We start from the raw sequence: 23,143 nt of genomic DNA, 5'->3' as shown, positions 1-23,143 counted from the left end.
AGCTATGTTCTATTATAGAGACTATCTATAAAGATTAATAGGGATAGTTACTAGGTTTTAAGAGGTAATTAAGTATTTAAATAGGTATAAGAGGGGCGTTAAAGTATTTTAATAAGTATAGGAAAATCCTTTTAGGTATATCTAGCTAAAAGATATATATCTAAAAGACCTATAGCTCGCCTTAGTTTACTAAGAGGGACTACTTATTAGTTCTATAAAAGTTGACTATATACTCTTTAATTCTATAATAAGATATAATAGGGTACTATGGCTAGTGAACTAATATTAAATCTATAGTTAATCCTATGGGAATTAAATCGCGTAACGTATTATATTAAGTTAGACGGGCTCCTACGAAGTATTAAAAGAGGGCTTAATATATTAGCTATGATCTATAGTGGTTATACCTAAGTATATGATATATATATTAAGGAAGGCGCACTAAGTTTAAAGGTTTAGAAAAGATATTTATTATAAGTAAAGTAGCTTTTACTTAGATAGGCCTTATAATATTAATCATTAGTTCTTAACTATATAGGAGATTTCTATCTTATATAAGAATAAGGTAGATAGAGGAGAGGGTTTTTATATATTAGCTATAGACTATTTACTCCCTCTTATTTTATACCACCTCTATACTAAGGCCGATTATATATAGTCTATAGTACCTCCGTGACTAAGTAAGCTTAAAGTATTTAATAACTTTCTCTACTGAACGATAGTTCACCCCTAATATAATATACGCTATTCCTATTATCTAATTAGGCGATCTATAAAGTCTCTATTTAATAATCTATAAAGTCTCTCTTATTCGCCTAAAGACATCATAGGGACGACACTCTTACGTAATAGACTATTACATACTCCTAGCTAAGGTAGCCTAATGGTAAAGTTAAGGAAGATGTGTATGTATAACTAGGGGGTTAAGTTTTAAAAACAAGTAGTGCTACGCCGAAAAATTAAAGCATTAAGAACTACTATATAGTTCTTTCATAATCTATTATAGAGTATATATTAATAGTCTTAACCTTAATAGATGTTTAGCCTATATACTACTTCTACTAGACTAGACGATTAAACTAAGGCATGTCCTTAAGTCACCTAAAGCTTATAGAATAGAGATAGGTGGTGTCTAGGAGGGGCTACTATAACTAGTTATTATAGAGATAATAGCTAGAGTATGAATAACCTTAGGGATGATTTCTATTATGATTAGCGGCTAGACTATTATACTAGATTTAACCTTTCTACTTTATCTCTTATATATCTCCGTACTATACTCTATTACTAATAATATATAGCCTTTGATAAATCGACGACATTATTACCTAGGATATAAGATACTAAATCGGTCTCTAGTGTAGAACGGGCCTATTCCTTAATCAGCTAGTTCCGACTAACGTAACCCCTATGCCTATTAAGGTTTTAAGGTGCCGGCCGATCCGATCGTCCCGTTTCTAACCCTTATAGTAGATACTGATCTTACTTAGGTCATTACCTAGTCTTAGACATCGCGTAAGCTCCTAATTAGAAGCGTAGTAGCTAATCAACCATAGTAAGAATGTCTTCTAGTACCCTCCTTTACCTTTAGAATCGACGCTTATGGTAAGGCAAAACCGAGGATCTATGAGTACCCTTATAAGACTTTGGTGGATAGGGCTGGTTCGGCTAATTAAGTTAATTCTAACCCACTGGGCTGCGGGTCTTGGCCCTTCTAATCAAAGTTAGCGGTCCTAGACACGTTTAGGCCCCTATGTCGAGCAATCTTAATTAGTTTAACACCTGCTGAGGAATCAAGGGACCTTGCCTAATGCGGAGAAGCCGTGAATGTCGTTATGACTCAAAGTACCAGGAGTCGGGTCCCGCCTTACCTGGCCATTCAGATGCCAGTATGTGGTTCTGGAACGTGTCGATCACCTTCCATATGGCGCAAGACCCACCGCACATGTAACACCCCTGGACTACGAGCCATGGTAACTCCTTTTTAGTAAATGATCCATTCTAGGCTGGGGCCGATGAAAGCTTGACCGGACTTATGAGTTGGCTCTAAAACTTCGTCTCTGGGTATGTATATTGATACTAATGGCCAACTCGGTGACGTATACTTATTCTGACATGTCCTTTGAGTTGTTCATTAGATTAGACACCCGATAGCTGAGAATAACACGCATACATAACAAAGAACAATCTTCTCTAGCTCGCTCGCTTGACCCCTTCTGCAATGTCAGCGAGCTCTTCTGACTCTGATCTAGTGAATACTATCGTGCTGATCGCCGATGTTGCGTCATGACGCGACGCCTACACTGCATAGTCTGTACGAGTCAAATAACCATGTTCCTTGGCAATAACTGATCAACGCTCCGCAGGTTCCCCTTCGTATACTCAAACGATGAGACAGCTTCACTGTCGGAGACTCAACTATCTTATCCGACCACTTTGGGATGGAGACCATAAGACTAGAATGCATCAGCGATCCTCTTTTAAAACATCCCTAGATGATTTGTGGTCCTTTTTGAGGAAATTGACTCAGCTGGTACAGTACAGTATACAAAAACGTTTGACTAATATGAATGCTACACAAGCTAGAATATACCAACAGCAGCCTTTGCCAATTCATGATGATAAGTCTTCTTAAGGCAAGGACCGATCACTCTCTTCTCTTCTCAAAAGCTGGGGAAAACACTTACAAAGCATGTTCCAGTCAGTCTCCGTGATGTGATCCTGAATGGCATCATATTGATAGTCCTCTAGCCCTGGAGGATACCTACCATTGCTTCTGCATATCCCCTTCTTTTATCTAAGGTTCTCTAATCTAAGAACTCCTTTTCTTTATACTTTGTATTTGAGATTGTCTTAATATGTTATAGGTATACATATATAAAGGTAAAAATTGAACTATCTACTGCTAGGTATTTCAGTTCAAAGGAGGGGTTTGCACGAAATGAGAAAGGATGTATTGTTATACTTAGGTGAGTAGTCTCAACGCGACCTTTTGATGTACAACTGGTGATGTTAACCTTTTGATTCAATGATCCCACCTATACTATACCACTTGGCCAGCTCCCCTACGGGCATACACTGATGCTACCAGTCTCCACACAACATCCAGCGCCACCACCACAAGAGCAATCACCGCTCTGGAGATAATCCGAGAACTTCTTTCCATTCTTATCGGCATAATCTTGACAGCCACAGACGCTAGATTTGTACATTGCTTTGATCAGTATGCTTTGTGACGGTAGAAAATCAAAAATGAAATGCAGAAGAAGAATAATTGAAAGACAGGACTCATCTTACCTCGCAGTGTAGCCATAACCCTCATAGCCAATGTTATCGTAGAACTTGGAGATGGACCATGTGTCCGATGGGTCACAAATCAACAGGTTAAACATACCCGGCTGTGTATATATCCTTTTGTCCATCAGGTCTGACCAAGAGTGTTTCAAAGTTTCATCCACATTTGCAGACACAGATGGAGTATAGTTGAAACCACCTGTCACAAAGCTATTGTAACTGCCCTGAATGATGTCGTCAACAGTGAATTCATACGTCCCGGTTCCCAAATCCTATAGATCCATGGGTTAGTAAATGTGTTCGTGTTTCAGGCCAGGTGCCACGATTTCAAGACACCTGAAACTCACCTTGTATCCTGGAGGGTCGTCATATGTGAAGATGACATTATAATCGCTTATTCTGTAAAGAACCAATTCAGTAACGCAAGGCGACTGGGGTTTGGAATTTCATCTTTACCCTTGCAAGTAGCATCCAAACCCATCGTCCTGATCAACCCATGACTGGAGATCCGCGTTCCACTTGTCCGCGTAGCCATTGACTGGAATGAAACTTAGCAATTCCTTTCTAATCAGAAGTTAACAAATGATGCATATCAGCGCACATACAGGTGTCTTCATCCATAGGATAGCAGTATACGAAAACAGTATCTGCGTTCCACAGCTTATTGACTAAGCTAGCCTCGAAGATTTGTTGAATTTTGGTTTGGACTTCTTCCATTGTGATTTGATTATCACTTGTGGAGCTGATAATAGGGATGGTTCGCTCATCCAAAAGAGCCCCGTGGTCGAACAGATCAATCAGTTCCGTACTACCACCATCAACGTATGTTGCCCAGGACTGTGTCCACTCATTCTTAAGGTTATCTGCCCAATTCGAAGCCTCGCTGTTAAAATATTATTAGCCCAAATTTGGAAATACCCAATGCCGTACACTTGCAGTGGGACACTTACAGACTCATATCTTCTGAGGCCTCAGAATCAGCCTCCTCGATTGCGTTCAGGCCTTCAGTGACCATGCCCCCAAGGAAAGCACCCATTGCAGTTACCGGGACATCTCCCGTAAGTGTAGTGACAACTACGAGAATTGTACTGATAGCCGTCAGGAACTCGGACCAAAAGAGGCTCATGTCTGGAGGTGGAGGCCAGGTGAAGTCTTTGTACATGCTCGGCGCCAAATTGCTGAAATTGGCGGGCATATCACCAGTTGCTGTGTAGAGGGCTCGCATGATCTAAACGAGAGGTCATTATTCTGGCTTTTCTCAAATTCAAAGGACTTCGAATTTGCAAGGACAGGCCAGGACTAACCTGATTCAAGTTGGCAATGGAGAGAGCGGTGCAATATTCCCACCCTGTTCCCTCCGTTGTGAGCACGCAGTTTGGCGCAACACATGTGTTGCTATCAATTCTTCCACATCCTGCCGAGCCTTGCCCAATTCCCAGCGGGTTGATCATATCGAGAACAAAGTCGTCGCCATCATAACTATCCAAATAGGAAGTCAAGGCAGCCGTGGCATCTATTTTATCCCACATGTCGGCGTCGATGACTCCCGCTAACGACGTGACGCAATGATTAGCGAATTAAACTCATTTTAAGATTCCATCAAAGGGGAACCCAAAGGACCTTCAGGAATGGGAAATGGAGAGGAGAAGGGAAATACGTACGAGCACCAACATCTTGGCAGCTTGCGTCACTTGAGAAATTTGCTGAAAGCTCAATCAATGACTCGGGGTTTTCGCATGAATAGAAGCTTGAGCCCGTCATCTGCTCGCAGTAGTCGCTGGGACAATGGCCATACTGGCAAGCGAAGGTACAGAGACCTCCATAACTGGAATCTAAGGACGAAACTGGGCAGAAATTACCCAGTGTTTCAAGTGGTGGAGAAACAACGCCACCAGTCTCGCTGCAGGTACACATCGGTGTCGGGCAATAGTTGTACTGACAGGTGAATTCACACAGACTCTCGTAGTCGTCACTGCCAGTGCCAGCAATACAGCCGGTCGTGGAAACTTTGCCCGTGCAAGTAGGAAACGACGATTCACTTGGTGCGCTCAAGGATTTGCACTGTGAGTTGAGTGTACTCGAGTCTCCCTGAAGATCCACGGCCCAATCAGACGTGCCGCCAAAGCTGAAACCTTCGTAAAGTAACGACCGGACTGCCTTGTTGCCGTCGGTCATCCAGGCAACCCATTGCGTGTCTCCAAATATCAATATGTCAGAGTAGCTATCGTCGTCAAAGATGTACTTCGAGCCAGAAATGCTAGCATTTGCGTAGGAGATTTCCGCATTTCCAAGGTATCCAGCGGTATCGGTGCAGGAACCTTTCCAGGCCCCAGAGTCGGGTCCAGTGTAGGTGCACATTGGACCATAACAATCTGGAGTCGTCATTTGAAAAGAACGTCCATAGCTGGTAATGCCAACTACGACAATGTTGGAAGCCACACCAGCTTTAGTGATCATCGACAATGCGTTGATAGTCTCTGTCATATTCACTCCAGATCGCAGACAGTTACCATAAGAACAGCCATCCTGAGAGTAGGCATTGCTGTAATCCCATTGCCCATGGAGATCGTATGTCATGAAGATAATATAGTCGACAATCAGGCCAATAGCCTCGATGGGAAACCCTTGTAGATACCAAAACGAGGCTGGGGCGGCAATGGAAATGGATGCTCCAGGGACAGATGATTCCAAGAACTGAACCCGCAATTCATCCAAAAACATGAAGTAGTTAATGCCATCGTCTTCACTTCCTGCTGGAATACCCTCAATATCAGGCTCGCCGGGATATTCCCAATCAAAATCAACACCGTCAAGGCCATTTTTCTCCACAAAGGCAACAACGTTGGAGGCAAATGTGGCGCGATTATCCTCGGTGACCGCCTGACGGAATCGATCGTATGTGTCTGGACTGGTGGAGAAATCCCATCCACCAAATGAAAGGATTTTTTTCCAGCTGGTATCCAGGCTGATGAAGGTGTTAAATTGACTGGTAATATCAGAGACATTGACATTGAAATCGGAGGTGATCGTAGCGAATCCGAGATGCACATGTGTATAATCTTCACTGGCAATGCTTGCGACGGAGCTATCCAAGCAGGGACGTGTCTGATCGTAGGCTTCAAAGTACGCAACTTTTCTGAATTCCGAAGGGGCATCAGACATCACAATTGAAGTTCCACAGTTCGAAATACAACCATTTGTGCCATTCGCTGAAGTGCCGGGAGCCCCCGTACTAGATTCACTAATGGTGCAAAACTCGTCCGTGGTGCCGCATTGTCCCCAAATATCACAACAAGCATTCAGCGGGCATTCATTCATTGTTGTCAAATTTGTGCCTGCGGGCGGAGTTGCTGTACCAGGAACCTGAGGGCCACAGACAGCGCCGATAACCGGGGCAGGCATAGGGGACGAGCCGTCGCTAAGACAGATATAGCTCCCTATTTGAAGATCATTGCAGCCAAACCAGCCCCATGTATCAGCATTCCATTCCTCAATGTCGGAAGTTGTAATATCATAGGCCACTGAAAGGGCCTTGCAAGTATCATCTCTCTGAACCGTATAGCTGTAGCAGGTACCGTTCGAGTACTGTGAAGGAGTGTAGTCAGGGAGTGATCCTGAGGAACAACAGGCATGCTGGCCTGCTTGCAATGTAGTGCAAAAAGAGGAGCTTGGGTTATATTCGGTCAATTCGGCAACGGTAATGCCACATGCCGTTGCGACATCGGCACACAAATCTCCTTCATTGACTTGAGTGGTGGAACAGGTTGATCGAAGATGCAATGCGCGGGCAGCATGGCTTGTAGAGGGCTTGGCCGTGGAGTTGGCGACTTGGCTTGGTACTGGGATGGAAAAAGTGATATCATTCCAGCTCGATGGCGTTCCCAAAGAAGTGACACAAGTGCCATTGGTCCATGATTGGACTGCATGTTGAACCGCAGCGAGATCCCCAGTTGCATCGACGACGATCCCGACTGCATATCGACTACTGCGACTTTCATCACATAGTTGCACAAGGAGTTTTTCAGAAGAGGCACTGGTTTTCAAGGCAGCAATAAACTCCTTTATAACGGTGTCGACGAGACCCTGCTGTTGTATCTGAGCGCCAGCGTAGATACCCACACTAGCCTTGCTATATGTGGCAAAAGCAGCAGTCCCATTACAGGAGGCCTGCTGTTTAACATACTCTTCGAGCTTTTCAGTGACAGCGATCATATCAGAGATCTCGCTTGAGGAGTCCGTTGACACTGTTTGAGCCATCTGCAAACTTGCTGTGACGATCTCGGTCGTCCCAATTGCGCCCTCGCAGGATGCACTGCGGGAAGAGAGCGATGTATCGCCAGCGTCGACAGTACAGGCTCGAATACTCTTCTGTGTATTGCCACTTGACAGTGTGTTGAAGAGTGCAAAATCGAGCATCATAGTTTCATTGCACAATGAAAGACGGTCAACGCTATGATAAACAGACCAATTGCTAGGACTGCTGCCGCTTTCACTGCAGCTTACTGGGCAGCGATTCCTGGCAGCCCGCACAAGGGCAGGATTGGATTTAAGAACGCCATTGATAGTTGCTGTTGGGCTCCCCTGTGTTGTTGACGCGCGGGTCACAGTTGAAATGGGATGTAAACGAAAGTAATCATCCAATTCCGAAGGCAACGCACTAGCCAGCCATATCAGACTGACCAGCACGGCCCAAAGTGAATAAAATAGTCGCATAGAGGAATGCAGTCGCAATGATGAACTATTGAACGAGTGGTTTTTGAATATGGGGCTTATTGCAAAAAATTCCAGGAAACTGGGCTTTTACTTATAGAGCAAAGATGTCTATTGTTTTTTTTTATGACTACATCGCTCTTCGGTACGAGCAGCACATTCAATCCGGATTTAATGCCAGCGGTAAGTAGTTCAGTCTAATTTTCATTAGAGACAAGGCAATCATGTCCGCTCAATTTCCACATGTCCCTCCTATGTAACCCCCCTATTGATGTCCCCTTTGGGACTAGTGCCTTCTATCCCACCACTTAGGCTTTACCTCTCGTAGATCTTCTTCTTCTCCTTGTTGCTACCTAATATTACACTACGTACTATATTATATTACTTCCACTTTCTCTCGTATAGGTTATGAGCCTAGAGCTTACGAGCACTCTCACTAAGTAACTCGTTACTTCTATTCTAACCTCGCTATCGCTAAGCTTCTGCACGAGTCTTATTTATACGCTCTATAGCTACTTCTCTATAGTACCCTACCTATAACTACGTTATACCTAGTTACCCCTCTAAGTCGAATTTCACGTGTATCTATATATTAGGTTAGTCTAATATTTCCTCTTTCTATATATATTATCTATCTTTTCCATTAGATTCTATTAATAAATCTATAACTTATTAATCCCTCTAGTTAATATAATATAAGTACTTACTACCTTTAAAATTAATAGTTTTTATATATATAGATTAAGTAGATCTATATTTAGTTAAGCTTATCTACTCTTCTACCCCTCGCGTAAGCTTAGTAACCCTAGCTTATATATATAATTAATAAGCGCGCTATATTAGTCCCCTTATAAGAAGGACTTTAATAGTTTATATAAAGATCCTAAGTTATTAGATAATAAGCTTATAGATTAACTAGATTAACTCTCTACTAAGCTAACCCTACTAGTATAGTAGCTATATAAATAGCTATCTAGTATATTCCTATACTATATAGCTAATAATATAGCTAAATAATATTACCTTACTAAGGGTATTAATCTATTAGTATATAAGTCTACTCTAATTAGGACTCTATCTTTATAGTTAGTATCTTCTCTACTATCCCTATCTCTACTACTATCTCTATATATATAGGCCGCTTCTCTAGTTAAGATATCTTTTACCTTTAATAAGTAGAACTCTTACCTAGACTTATTCCTCTTTAATACTTAGTATAAGATTAAGCTCTTAAAGGAAGTAGACTAGGATTAGTAATATATAGGCCTAAAAAATAGTCTTAACACTATTAATAAGTGTCTCCTATATATACTAGATAGCTACTTATGCCCTCTAAGTAAAAATATAACTAATAAATAACTCTATATAGTAGTCTATCTAGTATATAGTACCCTATATAATAAGATTATACTAAAAGAGATTATATAATATAAGATAGAGATTTTAGAGTATATCCTTAATTACTATATACTCTTATATATTAGTTCTATCTATCTTATAAAGTCGCTCTTAAACTCTACTAAATAATATATCTATAGCGTTAAGGGTTTCTATAAGGTCTTTAACTCTTTATAAAAGTAATATACTATAAGTAATTTCTATATAAAGTATTACTTATTTAATAAGTAATTAAAAGTTAGCTTTAATAAGAGAGAGTCTAGTATAATATTTCTAAGTAAATTCTAAGTAGCTTAGAGTCTTTATAAATTATCCTCTAAGTATATATTACTAAAGATTATTTTTTAACTATTCTTAGTAGTAGTTTTAGCTAATCCTAATAGTACTTACTTTATTAAGTTACTAATATATATAGAGATTAATTTAACTACTATAGATAATATATACTTATATCTCTAAGCCTTCTATAGCTCTAATCTCTTTAAACTTAACTATATAGCTACTACTACTATATTTACTACTTCTACTATATTAAATATAGCTCTATATGATTATAGAGCCTTATAAGATATAAGAGATAGTTATAGAGGATATAGAGATAGAGACTATAGTTATAGAGGGTTAGAACCTAATACTAAGAAGGATAAAATTCTAGAGATAGACTATTAAGTAGTCTAATACCTTTACTATAGTAAATTTAGTAATTACTATCTATTATAGTATAAGCTATTAAAAGATATTAAGAAAGTAATTACTATAAAGTAGTAAGCTACTACTACTACTACTATTATAACCTCTATTACTAAGGAGACCCCTATTATACTAGTAATCTCTAATTTAACTACTAGATATTAGTAGATAAATACTATAGTTATATCTTAAGAGTAGTTAGCTATTACTAACGCCGCTAAAAATCTACTTAGGTAGATACTAGACTTAGGTACTATAGTATATATAATATTATATTAATCTTTATATATTAATTATATATACTAATATATATCTATATAGATAGCTATAGATAATATATTCTAGATAGAAGGATATAGAGATATTATACTAGATCTAGCTATTAAAGATAGGTCTACTATAGGTTCTATTACCTTATATAAGATATATTATACCCCTACTCTTATAGTGTCTCTAATCTCTATCTTTAGCTTATTAAGTTAGGGAATTACTATATAATTTAATATCCTATATACTATTCTAGCGCTTAAGGGTTCGCTAGAACCTATAGGATATATATAGCTTAATAGCGCCTATTTTTAGTTAAATATTAGTTCCTTAAATACTATCTTATTATATATAACTATAAAGGACCCCTTATCTCTCTCCCTATCTATAGGTATATATTATAGTACTATAAAACTAATAGATAGAGCGATATCTATATCTCTTAAGCTCGCTTACTATAGAATAGTATATATAGATAAATATTAAGTTAAAAATATAGTTAAATATATTAATAGTATTACTCTAAAGCCTAGAACTACTATACTAGACTACTATATACCCTATATTAAAGGTAAGGGATATATACTTCTATTTAGGAAGAATAAGTATATTAAATCTATCTCTAGCGAGCTACTATATATAGATATCTAGGGCCCTATATCTATTAGAAGTATATATTATTAACGCTACTTCTTAACTATTATAGATAACGCTTCTTACTTTATCTAGCTATATCTACTAATATTATAAGATAAGGTTCTTAAGTACTATAAGTAAATTAAAGCCTTTCTCTATATATAGCTTAATATAATAGTATATTATATATATAGAGATAATACTCTAGAATATATATTATTAGTAAAATATCTAGCTAAGTAGGGTATTATATAAGATCTTATATCTCTATATACCCTATAGCTTAATAGTATAGTAGAGATTAAGAACTAGTAGCTTATAGAGCTACTTATAGTAATTATAATAGAGTATTAGTTACCTAAGTATTTTTAGGGTAAGGTTATTTAGGGTATAAACTATATCTATAACTATCTTTAGTATAGTAAGATTAAGTATATACTATATAAAGCTTTATTTAGCTAAAAATTTAATATTTTTACGCTTTAAGCGCTTAGCTACTAGTACTAGTATCTATTTAATAAGTCTCTCTATTTTACTAAGCTATACTCTTATATATATAAAGTATATCTACTTAGTTATAATAAGCGTAGAAATTACTTACTATATAATATAGAGACTAAATCTCTTATCTACTTATAATATATAATTTTTAATAAGAATACTCTCTATAATATCCTATAGTTAAGTAATATAATATCTTATATTTCTTACTAAGATAGCTTATAGGATACTATTATTAATATATCTACCCCTAAGTAATATATATTACTTAAGTTTATTAAGAACTTATACTCTATATCTTCTCTATTCTTATCCCTAAGGGGCCTAGCTATCGCGCTAGAACTAATTCTATTAATTAACCCCTTCTTTACGCTATTAAAATAGCTTATAGATAGTAACTAGTAGTTCTAGAATAATATAGGGGATACTATTATAGAGGTATAAAGTAGTAATAAGATAGTTACTTATAATAATATTTAGGATATTAAATTAATAGAGGTTATAGATAATAATAATATACTACTTAATAAGATTAAACTACTATATTACTTAGATAGAGCTTAGAGACCTCTAAATTATCTACTTAACTCTAAATTTTAAGCTTATCTAACTATTATATATATATATATACTATTAGCGCCTCTTAATATAGAACTAATATATATATTTATTACTATAGAGTATCTTCCTATACTTTTTACTACTATAATTACTATATTAGGATATAGATTTAAACCTTCTATCTAGAAAGAAGCTATAAACTATCTAGAATAGGAAAAATAAAGGGCCGCTACCTATAGAGAGTTCTAGAACTATATCTATAATAGTATATAGTATATAGTGCCTAAGAAAGTATATATAAAGCTTTTACCTATAAAATAGGTATTTAAGATTAAGTTAGATAGTATATATAAGGCGCGCCTAGTAATTAAAGATTTTAGATAAAGAATTATAGAATTTAGAGATATCTATATCTTTATTACTAAGTCTATAATATTTAAGGTCTTTATTACTATTATAGCTTACTACTAGTAATATCTCTACTATATAGATATTATAGTTATTTTTTTATATACTAAGCTTAAGGAGGCCCTCTATATAGAGCTTTCTAAGCCCTTTAATATTAATTACCCTAATATATATAGTCTACTATAGAAGACTCTATATAGCCTTAAGTAATTACTAAGAGAGTAGTTTAATCTTATATAAGATATTCTACTTACTAAAGGCTTTATATAGGCTATATTAGACTATTACTTATTTATTAAGAATAATATCTTTCTACTTATATATATAGATAATATACTAGTATTATCTCTATTAGAAGCTACTATTAAGGCCTTTAAACTATACTACTATATTACTTTAATATTATAGATAAGGGTCTAGCTATAGAATTCCTAAATATATAGATTCTATATAGTTCTAATAGGAGAATCTACCTAAGTTAGTATATATATATTAAAGCTTATCTTTATTACTTTAGATATAATATAATTAAGTTATATACTAAGCTATATAATAATAAGATTATATTAACTAAGTATAAATTATAAGCTATATTACTTAAGATTAGAGCTTTCTAAGAGTATATAGGTTATCTTATCTAGCTACTTATTAATATATATATTAATATAGCTTATATAGTAACTAAGCTTATAAGATATACTTAGAATCTAGGTCTATAGTATAATATAGTAATATAGAAAATATAGAGATATCTCTCTAGATCTAAGAACCTAGTTATATCCTACTTACCTATCTCGCTATTATTAGAATAAGCTACTTTTCTATATAGTTTTATAGACTCTAACTAGATAGGTCTATATACTAAGACCCACCTTTCTATCTTAGGATATCTCTTTAAGCTTACTAGTATTACTATTAGCTAGTAGTTAAAGAAGTAGATATTTATTACTTTATTATCTATAGAGGTAGAATATATAGATTAAAGTTATACTATATAAGAGCTTATATAGCTTATTTTACTTCTTATAGAGCTTATAGAGCTCTTTAGTATATCTAATCTTTACTTATTTAGTAAGCTAGTTAATATCTTTACTAATAATTAAGGTACTATAGCGCTTATCTCTAATCTAGAGAATTATATATACTTTAAGTATATAGATATTAAGTTCTACTTTTAGTAAGCTTAGATTAAAGCTAGTAACTACTACTTTATATATATATTAATAAAGAATATACCTATAGATAGCCTTACTAAGCTACTACTAACTATCTTATTCTATCGCTTTATTAAGCTAGTAGGTTTAATAAGCTTTATAGCTTAGTTAACTTACTTAGTTAGCTTAATTTAATCTCTATTTCTATACTTCTATACCTATCTAACTATTTCCTAGATTTTTTACTATTTTTATAGTATTCTATAGCGATACCCCTTATAATACCCCTTTTACCTTATTTTTTACTATCTACTATAGCTTATTCTTACCTATTCTAGTAACTTTATAATAGCCTAGACCGCCTTTTTATATACTTGGTTTTTCGCACTTATTTTCTGAGCTTCTTTATATATACGTAACTTTCGAGGAGAGGTGCCTATGACTAGTATATTAGGCATGGAGGGTGTTAATGTCCCCTTTAGGACTAGTGCCTTCTATCCCACTACTTAGGCTTTACCTCTCGTAGATCTTCTTCTTCTCCTTATCGCTACCCAATATTACACTACGTACCATATTGTATTGCTTCCACTTTCTCTCGTATACCCCCTATATAACCTAGGGGCCAGGACCAAGTAAAGCAGAGTTTTAAGGGTCTCACTAGTTTGATTCTGTTGGCGGATAAATAACTATGCACGCAATCCGCCACATACTCCACAACGGGGGAGATCTGGTGCTAAGCGTCGCTAAGAAAATGCTTTGCCGACCAAGAAGGTCGCGCTCTTACTAGCGCCATATAACTGACATACCATGTTCATATGGCACTCATTGACCTGACTGAGTCCAACCCTAGTTATTCTGTATCATCCACTCTATATGGTCTTTCAAAATCAAACTCTCAAGTACTCAATTAGCCATGCTCGTACTAGTCCGTACTGTTACGACCACGTTCCCACATAATTGATCAAAACGATGACCAAGGCATCGGGAGGGAAAAGGTACTATTGAGTCTCGGTCAGACCCTCCAGGTCTAACCATCTTTGAACTTGCACTTTGAGTACAAGTGCACTTCGAATTAAAGCGCAATACACATTTCTAGCATTAGGTTGCCCAGGTGGATAACTCAGATTGCAGCCTTTGCGACACTTTCCAATGACTTTACCAGAGCTTTCTCAATGAAGAACCCGAAATGAATTTTGAATCTTCTAAAAAGGCAAATTCGGCGCCCGAACTACATATCAAGCAAGCGGAAATACAACACCTTACGCTCGATTACATACCTTCGCCAGGGAACTTGGAATCAAAATTTCACGCTAGGCCTCCAAGGCTGGATCTTTTTTCTGGTGCCGGAGCACAAGAGGCCTTAGAGTTAGATTGAACGCCACTTGACAGGCGAACTCCGGACAAAATCTCGAATGTCACTCTATCATTTCACGGATGAAGATTTGACCTTCGTCTATGGCTCTAAGCTAGAGTCGGCCCATCATTCCTCGGTAGAGAAGGGATCAACAAATACCGAGAGCCTTGGAGGAGGGTATAAAAACCCCTGCGATGAGATCCCATCAACAATCAATCTCCTATCACGGACCTCCAAAGATTGCACTTGGGCCTTGGCTGTTAAACATGAGACTACTATTCTCACCTCTAGCCGTTATTTTCGGCGTCCCGTTGGCAGCAGGCTACCTCGTGGCCCCTCCAGGAACTGCTTTTCCAGGTACTATCTCAACTTGCAGTGCATGGGTTGCGTACAGCACGGGCCTTACATGTGACGAGATTGAAAGCACCTATGGACTTACTGCGGCTGAATTTGCTGCATGGGTGAGTGATCAGCATGATCATATTTATTTCAATGTTTGCGGCTAATTTAATGACACCCTAAGAACCCGGACTCTGCTTTGACCGGCTCTTGTTCACTTATGAGTGGCTTCGACTATTGCGTTCAGGTCAATTATGGCACGGCCTCTTCTTCAACTTCTGCTACGTCGACATCGAGCACTTCATCCATTCCAACTACCTTTGTCACCACAACAACCACATCGGCAGGAAATGGCGTATCTACACCCACTCCAACTCAAGTCGGAATGGTTGAAAACTGCAACAGCTTCTATATGGTAGTCAGCGGTGATACCTGCGCCAGCATTGCTGCCGCAGCCGGAATTTCTCAGGCTGATTTCTATGATTGGAACTCCGGTGTCGGCAGTGGCTGCTCATCTCTCTGGCTTGGATACTATGTCTGCACTGGCGTGATCGGATCTACCCCCACAACGACTGCGGTGACCACAACTTCAGCTGGGAACGGAGTTACCACTCCGACTCCTACCCAGGCCGGTATGGTCGATGACTGCAATGGGTTCCATCTGGTGGCCAGCGGCGATTCTTGTCAAACCATCGCTACCGCTGCAGGAATTGCCCTCGCAGATTTCTATGATTGGAATTCCGGTGTTGGTAGTGGCTGCTCATCTCTCTGGCTTGCATACTATGTCTGCACTGGCGTGATCGGATCTACCCCCACAACGACTGCGGTGACCACAACTTCAGCTGGCAACGGAGTTACCACTCCAACTCCGATCCAACCCGGAATGGTTAGTAACTGCAACAAATTCCACGATGTTGTTAGTGGCGACGGTTGCCAGACCATTGCCAATGCGGCAGGTATTACTTTGACCCAGTTTGAAACATGGAACACCGAAGTGGGCAGTAGCTGCTCTACATTGTGGTTGGGATATTACGTTTGTATTGGGATCCTTTAGCGGTCTTCATTTAATACCGCAGTGGAGCCATCCTTTAGGTGGTTGATTAGAGCAGACTGAGTTAGTGAAAATTGAGTAGGGGTCTGATCGCGTGACCGCATGACCCCTTGGACCACTTCCCTAAATACGACGGGCCCCCTAGTTCTACACCAAATTACATTGGGTTAACTAAACGAAAACTTGGCGGGGCGTTTCCTTACCGCTAGAGCCGCTAAAACCCAACTAAGCCTCAATGTTGTTTAGCTTATTCCCATGCATGTCGAGGCGTTGTACAGCCCAACTATGGGAGTCAAGCAAACATATCTGTGCTTTGAGATCATTCCAGGATAAGTTAGGCGCAACATGGCGGAGAAATTCGGCAGCTCAGAAAGACTCACGAGATCTCGCGAGAGGCACGGCGCTCCTGGGTATAGACCTTAATATGCTGTAGGGTAACTGTATCCAAGAAAGGTTCGGGATAAATGGGGCAAATAAATAGAAGCGGGGTAGTTTTAGTTGGATTGCCCGGAGGAACTAATTTAGTCAGGGTCACATCGTGCCTGCAGCCACTAGGCCTACTAGTCACATCGGGTGGGCGCCTAGGGCCTAAGGTGACCCTTAGTTTGGCCTTCACCGCCGAAATAATTTGGCTCTTTCATACCTTTTATTCCAGGTAATGTTTCTTTTTTCCTTTCCCCTTTGATCCAGTTTATACTCCGAAGAACATTTCATGTTAATACCCACTTTTCTTCTTCGACATAGCATGATGAGAGAAGTTCTGCTGCTCCTTGCTTGGTGCCTTTTTTACCCCCTGATTGTCTCCACGGAGGCAAGTTCGACGTACAATGCATCTCTTCCATTCCGACCAAGCAATGTGACAGGTCTCAGTGATATCTACCTTTGGGTTGGATCGTATGTCTAAGTTTATATACTACCTCATCTACCCTAACCACTCTAACCAGCTTGAGTAACCCCTTTAATAGATATTACAATGCCACAACGAAGATAGAGTTCACACCAGAGATCGGATCGACCACCAACACATCAGTATGCTCAAATCTTCAAGGTCAAAGATTCACTACAGAATTTCAATCTATCCTCGCTATCACCGAAAGAGGCCCTTATAATATCGGCTCGAATCCAGTAAACGCGCTTTTGACTCTCTGGAACTCTGGTACAGACTTTTCATCGGTTCTAAACATCTCCGACACGTCTCCATGGTCCTCATCAGCCCTTCGATGGTATCTCGAGTCTGCCCCGTGAGTTATCCACATACCTAGGTATCATAACTTATAGGAAACTCCGTATCTAACTTCTTCTAGCTGGGTGATTTATGCGAAGAATTCCACGACTCAAAGTGACTCGCCCTACGATTCCGTCAATGATATATTCAACTTGACGTTATCGCGCGACACTAGGGACGCTCCATATAATATAACAGGGACTATTAAGAACGCAGATATGATGCTAGATACGTTCGAAATGGACTTAGAGTCGTGTAATACTGCTATTGAAACCAAGCAGAATTCCATATCGCTAGTTGATCGCGACTGGTCTAATAATGCTGGCTGGAACTGGACATACCCAGTAGTTGACCTACAATTCGACAGCCGAACCGCAAATTTCACTCTGAATGGATATGCCGCTGGCCTTCCGTATCGGATTTCCTATACCGAGGGTGGCCAAAATATACAATTTGGCCCAGATGAGGTACAGGGCAAGATTAAGATTTCCTACTTCGGGGTCATCGATCTCTACCACTCGGATATCCTGGTCAATACCAGCGCGACGCCAACCTGGGTGAGAACAGTGGGATTTGGAAACAATTCCATGAACATCGGCTATGATAATGGTGGGGCTTTGGGCTGGCATTGTCCATCCTATTGGGAGGCCACTGCAATTAGCTGCATTATTTCCTTGACTTTGATGTATTCATAATTCCCGAGAAGAAAGTATATATGTATCCTGACATCTACCTGCATATAATCACTACTATTATTCTGATCTTAGCAAGCATCAAGGTTACACATAACTTTTTATGATCTGCAAAGTGGTCTATGCATTGGAATGTACAACTCTGTCTGCCCATGCTCTGAACAGGTTAACTATATACTAGATCAAATGCTTGGCGGAGTAACAGATAGTCCTATAGGAACACATAATTACGTCTGGGCTTCGCGATAAAATGCATGGATATCTATGCTTAGCAAGAAGAACTTAAAGCCGTACTGAAGCGGCCCGGCGTTCCTGCCCTGCGAGAAAATCAAAGCAATATAGCACGCATGCTCCATTGGTTCATCACAGCTTGTCGAGGATATCGAGTGGTGGGTTTGGACTTTTATTGTCGACCTCCATCTCAAGCGTTCGAATGGGATATGTTAGGTCGTCGTCGTCGTCATCATTGAGCATGGTGATGTTTGTGATGACACGTCCGTAGAGAGAGCCGAGATTCTCTTCGACATCAAGCTGGTCGCGGGTGGTGATAAGCGTGCCGGGGGCAATAAGACAGAGGTTCACTCATCCGGTGTTCTTCTTAGTCCCGGATAGAAGCAGAGAAGAGCTTAGGTGATTGGATTGGGGACGAAAGCAGTAAGCATATGAGGGAGTGGCGGAAGGGCTCAAAGTGGCCAAACAAAGGATGATCACGTACTTGCAAATGCACCTTTATCATTCGTGCCCGCCTATATAGTCACGGCGGATGTTCTGGCACGTCTCTTGCGCTGGCCCGTTTGATAGCATTTGACCCGGACTTGCTGCCTGTTGAAGCCGAACATCTAGAAATATTCTCGTCCAATCAGAAATCTCGGTCTCCTTATCTAGGAAGCATAGTAGATGTGATTTTTCTAGAATAAGGACATTGTCAGATTAAGTTGTATCTGACACGACTTGCTCATATCTGACGTTGTGTCTGCCTTGACGAGTAGACGCCGTGGCTCTTTTGCTTCATTGCCTCGTGGATGAGACGGGCCATGCCCCGATTTTTGCGGGATTGAGCAACCTCCGCTGGCAATGCCAAAATACAAGGTAAGTTCGGGCCCTGGAGCAATCTGCTCACCATTGTAGGATCCTCCCGCTTAACTGCTAATAGCAGGGCTGTCTCGCCCCAACGATTGATTACGTCAATATGGATGCGAGGATGCCTAAGCAACGTTTCTAGTATGTCTAGTCTCCCGTCACGAATGGCCACATAAAGCGCCGTCTCCTTATTGGGATAGTTCAACTAGTTAATCTGTAGCCGATCCCCCTGCTAGACCAGCAATTGAACCATATCGCGATGGCCCTCCTTAGTTGCTAAAAGAAGCGGCGAGTCACTGCATTTGTCTATGGCATTGACTTATGTCTTTGTGTGGGTGAGGAGTAATTTCACCCCTGCGGTGTTTCCTTGTTGTATAGCTAGATAAAGAGGAGATTGGGAGCTCCCGCGTAGATTCGGATCTAGACTCGGCTGACTTAGAAACCACGTAAGGACGTTTATATCTTTTCTTTTTGCTAAATGGTGGAGCGAAGTAGACGGAGTATCGTATTTCCCACGCGCTCTGAGCGTATTGATCTCCACTTTCTTCTCTTGTAAAAGCCTCTGCGTGACACGATCTTAGAATGAATAGGTAGACCACCACAGCGTAGTCCTGCCGTGACGGTCTTGACGGCTTAGGAGAGTCTTCGCGTGACGGAGCAGAAAATCTACCGCTAAAAGATGACCGGCCCTGGCCGCTGTGTGGAGTGGTATCAGTCCCTATTAATCCGCTGTATTAAGAGCTTCTCCCTAGAGGCGTAGTATTCGTAATGTAGACGTATCTCCGCGGCTAGCGGCTGATGCTACCGTTTCCCCGCTTCTAGCGAGCGTTTTATTAGGCGACACGAATCTAGGGGAGGTCGCCTTCTAGTGATTAAGTAATAGAACTACGATCTAGCTCCTATTGCTGGTGCATACTTAAATCTATGGCGATATTCTAAACTGATCTTTCGCGTTAGGGTTAGCACCGCTTAAGAGTAGCTAGCACACTAAGTCTTTATTATCTTAAAAGACCGTAAGCTAGAGCACGGTTTAGCCCTCGTAGTTTAGTAGGTCGATTCTAAGTTAATGGTGTTATAGGAGCTAATATATAACTATAGATAATGACTTACTTACTATATTAAGCTATAACGCACTTTCTCTTTAGTAGTTTCTTATATTTATATATAGTTTTTTCTTCTATAGTAAAAGGTTAATTACCTACCCTAAACTATATTTTATAGCCGTTATAAGAGGAGAAAGGCCATTAATTTATATATTAATATTAACGCCGGTTAGTTAGTAGTATGGTGGGTGACCACATGCGAATCCTGACTGTTGTATGTTTTTGTTTTTTCCTTTTATTTCTACTCGCGTTAGGCGTTAGAAATAGAAAGTGTGCTTCGATTTTCACCAGTGTGAGACATATTAAATTCTGTCAGACCCTAGAGATCAGGTGTCCTAGCCCCTGTCTGATCTTACTCCTCTTTGTACCACACCACGCCATATTATTCTATTTGTTCGTTTTCTTCCCGTCTAGTCTCATATTACCCTCGATTCGACCAAGGTGCGTCTTGACATCTTCCAATACCTGCTTATGCTCATACGACCATGGGTCTCCATTACTGACCTTATCATAATCAAGATGGAGATCGTAAGTCTCCAGTGCGTGAGTCACCAATCAGACGATTACCTGTTGGGGAGCCTTTTCACAAAATCATCATTCTTGCTGACTAAACACATACACTCTGAGTTAGAGACATCTAATATTGCCACCCTGTGCCCTAATTCTTGCCCCTTTTAAGTTCAAAAGAAATTGAAAAGGCGCAAGCGCCAATGCAATCAACGCCAAGAGACTGTTTTCCTACCACATACTCAGAGAATCTGTATGGGCCCTGACCCGCGAGAGGCAACAAGCCCTCAGCCAAACTTCTAAGAATTTTTCATCGCCGCCAACGCGGAGGTAGAATGTATCGTAAGTATATTGACCAGATAAAACTGAGCGGATTGGAAGATGCCCATCATGGCAAACCCAAGAATCCCCAGCCCAACTACTGGGACGACTGAGGACGCATCTCCCTTTGCAGCGACCACCCATACCAAAGGACACCTATGGGAGCGACCAGGCCTGAAGGGAGCATAGGCCAAATATACTTCTCGTCAGAGTTTGTGAGTCTTTGGTTTCGACTTTGAATAGAGACAAAATGACCACTACATTAATTGTACCTTGAAGGGTCGCCAAAATCGTTCACATTCGAAATCCATCATCGGCCATAGTTGTGAGTTGTACCAGTATACTATAAACAGATAAGCTCCCCTCCTTGATGGGACTTGCAGTTTGATTTAAACCACGAGGATATTCACCGACTCCACTCTAATTGCTAGATCTATCTTTGAGATGTTCTTTCTGTTTATTTGTCGCCGAATTTTGACCGTGCTCACAAACTTCAAGAAGCCTTAGAGCCCAGCCCAATTTGAGGCGCTTTCAGATGAGAACGGCTGCCCCCTTTCTAACCGAGTTCAATGCATTCACCAATCCTCCGATCGTAGCGGACTTCAAAGTGTATTCATTTTTGCGAAGGATCATGAAGACCACCTGCCTGTCAAACTTCTTGGCAACGAACACCAAGGTGACGTGAAACATATATTACGAAGCTGCAGAACCATTGGTTACCAAAGCTGCGGATGGAATTTGAGTTTAAGATTTTGGTTGAAGTGATTTAAACCATTACTTGATCTGACAACAGGACAATTTTCTCCTTGCTCGCTCGACTTGACCTACATTCCTTGGGCGAAAAGAAAATAGCAATTGAAATAAGACGTGAGCTTGGGAAGATTGAAAGTTGCTCCAATATATGCTCTTCTAATATGAGAAAGCGAGATCCCGCGCACGAAGACGGAGGCCACCCAGAGGGCCCCACGGGGTATGTCCCTCAATCATCAAATTTGAAACACGATCGAGCCAGAAACCAGTACAGTGAGCCCACAGAAGCCGTAAAACATAACGCGGCGATAACGGACTTAGCCAACCGCATATACTTGCTTCTTTGGGTATGGATTGGCATGCATAACCCGTCGGCTTCTGCGGATAACCCCAGCCTGTACTCCACAGCGGCAAATGTGAGGAGTCCACACTCTACCGTGGAGATCTAATTTTCGATATCAGAAATTTGCCACGAGATAGTGGAAGTTGGTTGTGACACATAGATCAGGTTCTAGGATGGAATTGTCGCCAGCAGAGTGACATTTAGATAAGAGCATTTTGTTCAGAATGTGAAAGTGCTTGTTTGTCATAACAATACTCATTTTCATAAGATGAAAATCAATTTTCGTGTAGTCTCAAAGAGATGAAGTCTACAAAAAGCTTGGTCCCCCAAATTATGCAAGGCTCTCCAAGTACCCAATCTTTCAATATTGTTTCACTGGGTTTCAAGCAGTGCGTAGTAAAAGGTATCTCAAGGCACTTGTCCATAAATATTACTACACAAGCGTCAGTGACTTGTCAGCATATTCAATTGTGTTTTGACCAAACAACCTGTCACCAAACATAAGCTTTTGGACCCCTTCCTACCCTACCATCCGCACTTCATTTAATGTGAAACAGCAATCTTGATACTGGCTTCTGATTTGCTATTTACAATATATAGAATGCCGGTAATTACTGTTTTGAATATAGGGCTTCAAGAGCCGTCAGCTGCCGATCCAATGTGCGTTCTTGTTCTGTGAAATAAAGTGGACCGAGAATGTTCCCTTGATCTGTAATGAAACGAATCAATCAAGAATGCGAGATCTAGATCCTAAATTCC

At 39.8% G+C, this 23,143-nt stretch overlaps 4 protein-coding genes across 4 annotated transcripts; 2 read left to right on the top strand and 2 right to left on the bottom strand.

Annotated features, from left to right (window-relative positions):
* Positions 1–3,065: 3,065 nt before the first annotated feature.
* N7503_007729 (uncharacterized protein) lies at positions 3,066–4,823 on the bottom strand (the record flags this gene model as incomplete). The annotated part of the gene is made up of 7 exons (XM_057067276.1): positions 3,066–3,198; positions 3,298–3,566; positions 3,642–3,693; positions 3,751–3,832; positions 3,900–4,177; positions 4,245–4,522; positions 4,599–4,823. 7 exons carry the CDS (start codon positions 4,821–4,823, stop codon positions 3,066–3,068), a joined length of 1,317 nt encoding a protein of 438 aa, XP_056920957.1.
* Positions 4,824–4,893: 70 nt separating this feature from the next.
* N7503_007728 (uncharacterized protein) lies at positions 4,894–7,713 on the bottom strand (the record flags this gene model as incomplete). Its single annotated transcript, XM_057067275.1, has 1 exon — positions 4,894–7,713. The coding sequence occupies one exon, from the start codon at positions 7,711–7,713 to the stop codon at positions 4,894–4,896; it is 2,820 nt and encodes a 939-aa protein (XP_056920956.1).
* Positions 7,714–15,239: 7,526 nt separating this feature from the next.
* On the top strand, positions 15,240–16,366 carry N7503_007727 (LysM peptidoglycan-binding domain-containing protein; the record flags this gene model as incomplete). The annotated part of the gene is made up of 2 exons (XM_057067274.1): positions 15,240–15,434; positions 15,497–16,366. The coding sequence occupies 2 exons, from the start codon at positions 15,240–15,242 to the stop codon at positions 16,364–16,366; spliced, it is 1,065 nt and encodes a 354-aa protein (XP_056920955.1).
* Positions 16,367–17,108: 742 nt separating this feature from the next.
* On the top strand, positions 17,109–18,892 carry N7503_007726 (uncharacterized protein; the record flags this gene model as incomplete). The annotated part of the gene is made up of 4 exons (XM_057067273.1): positions 17,109–17,257; positions 17,329–17,604; positions 17,668–18,145; positions 18,728–18,892. The coding sequence occupies 4 exons, from the start codon at positions 17,109–17,111 to the stop codon at positions 18,890–18,892; spliced, it is 1,068 nt and encodes a 355-aa protein (XP_056920954.1).
* Between the last annotated feature and the right edge of the window lie 4,251 nt (positions 18,893–23,143).

The sequence above is a fragment of the Penicillium pulvis genome, assembly GCF_028828015.1.
Source record: "Penicillium pulvis strain IBT 33274 chromosome Unknown contig_5_segment0_segment0, whole genome shotgun sequence".
Classification (NCBI taxonomy): Eukaryota; Fungi; Ascomycota; class Eurotiomycetes; order Eurotiales; family Aspergillaceae; genus Penicillium; species Penicillium pulvis.
The sequence above is the reverse complement of the archived record's forward strand: the minus strand, read 5'-3'. Positions and strand labels throughout refer to the sequence as shown.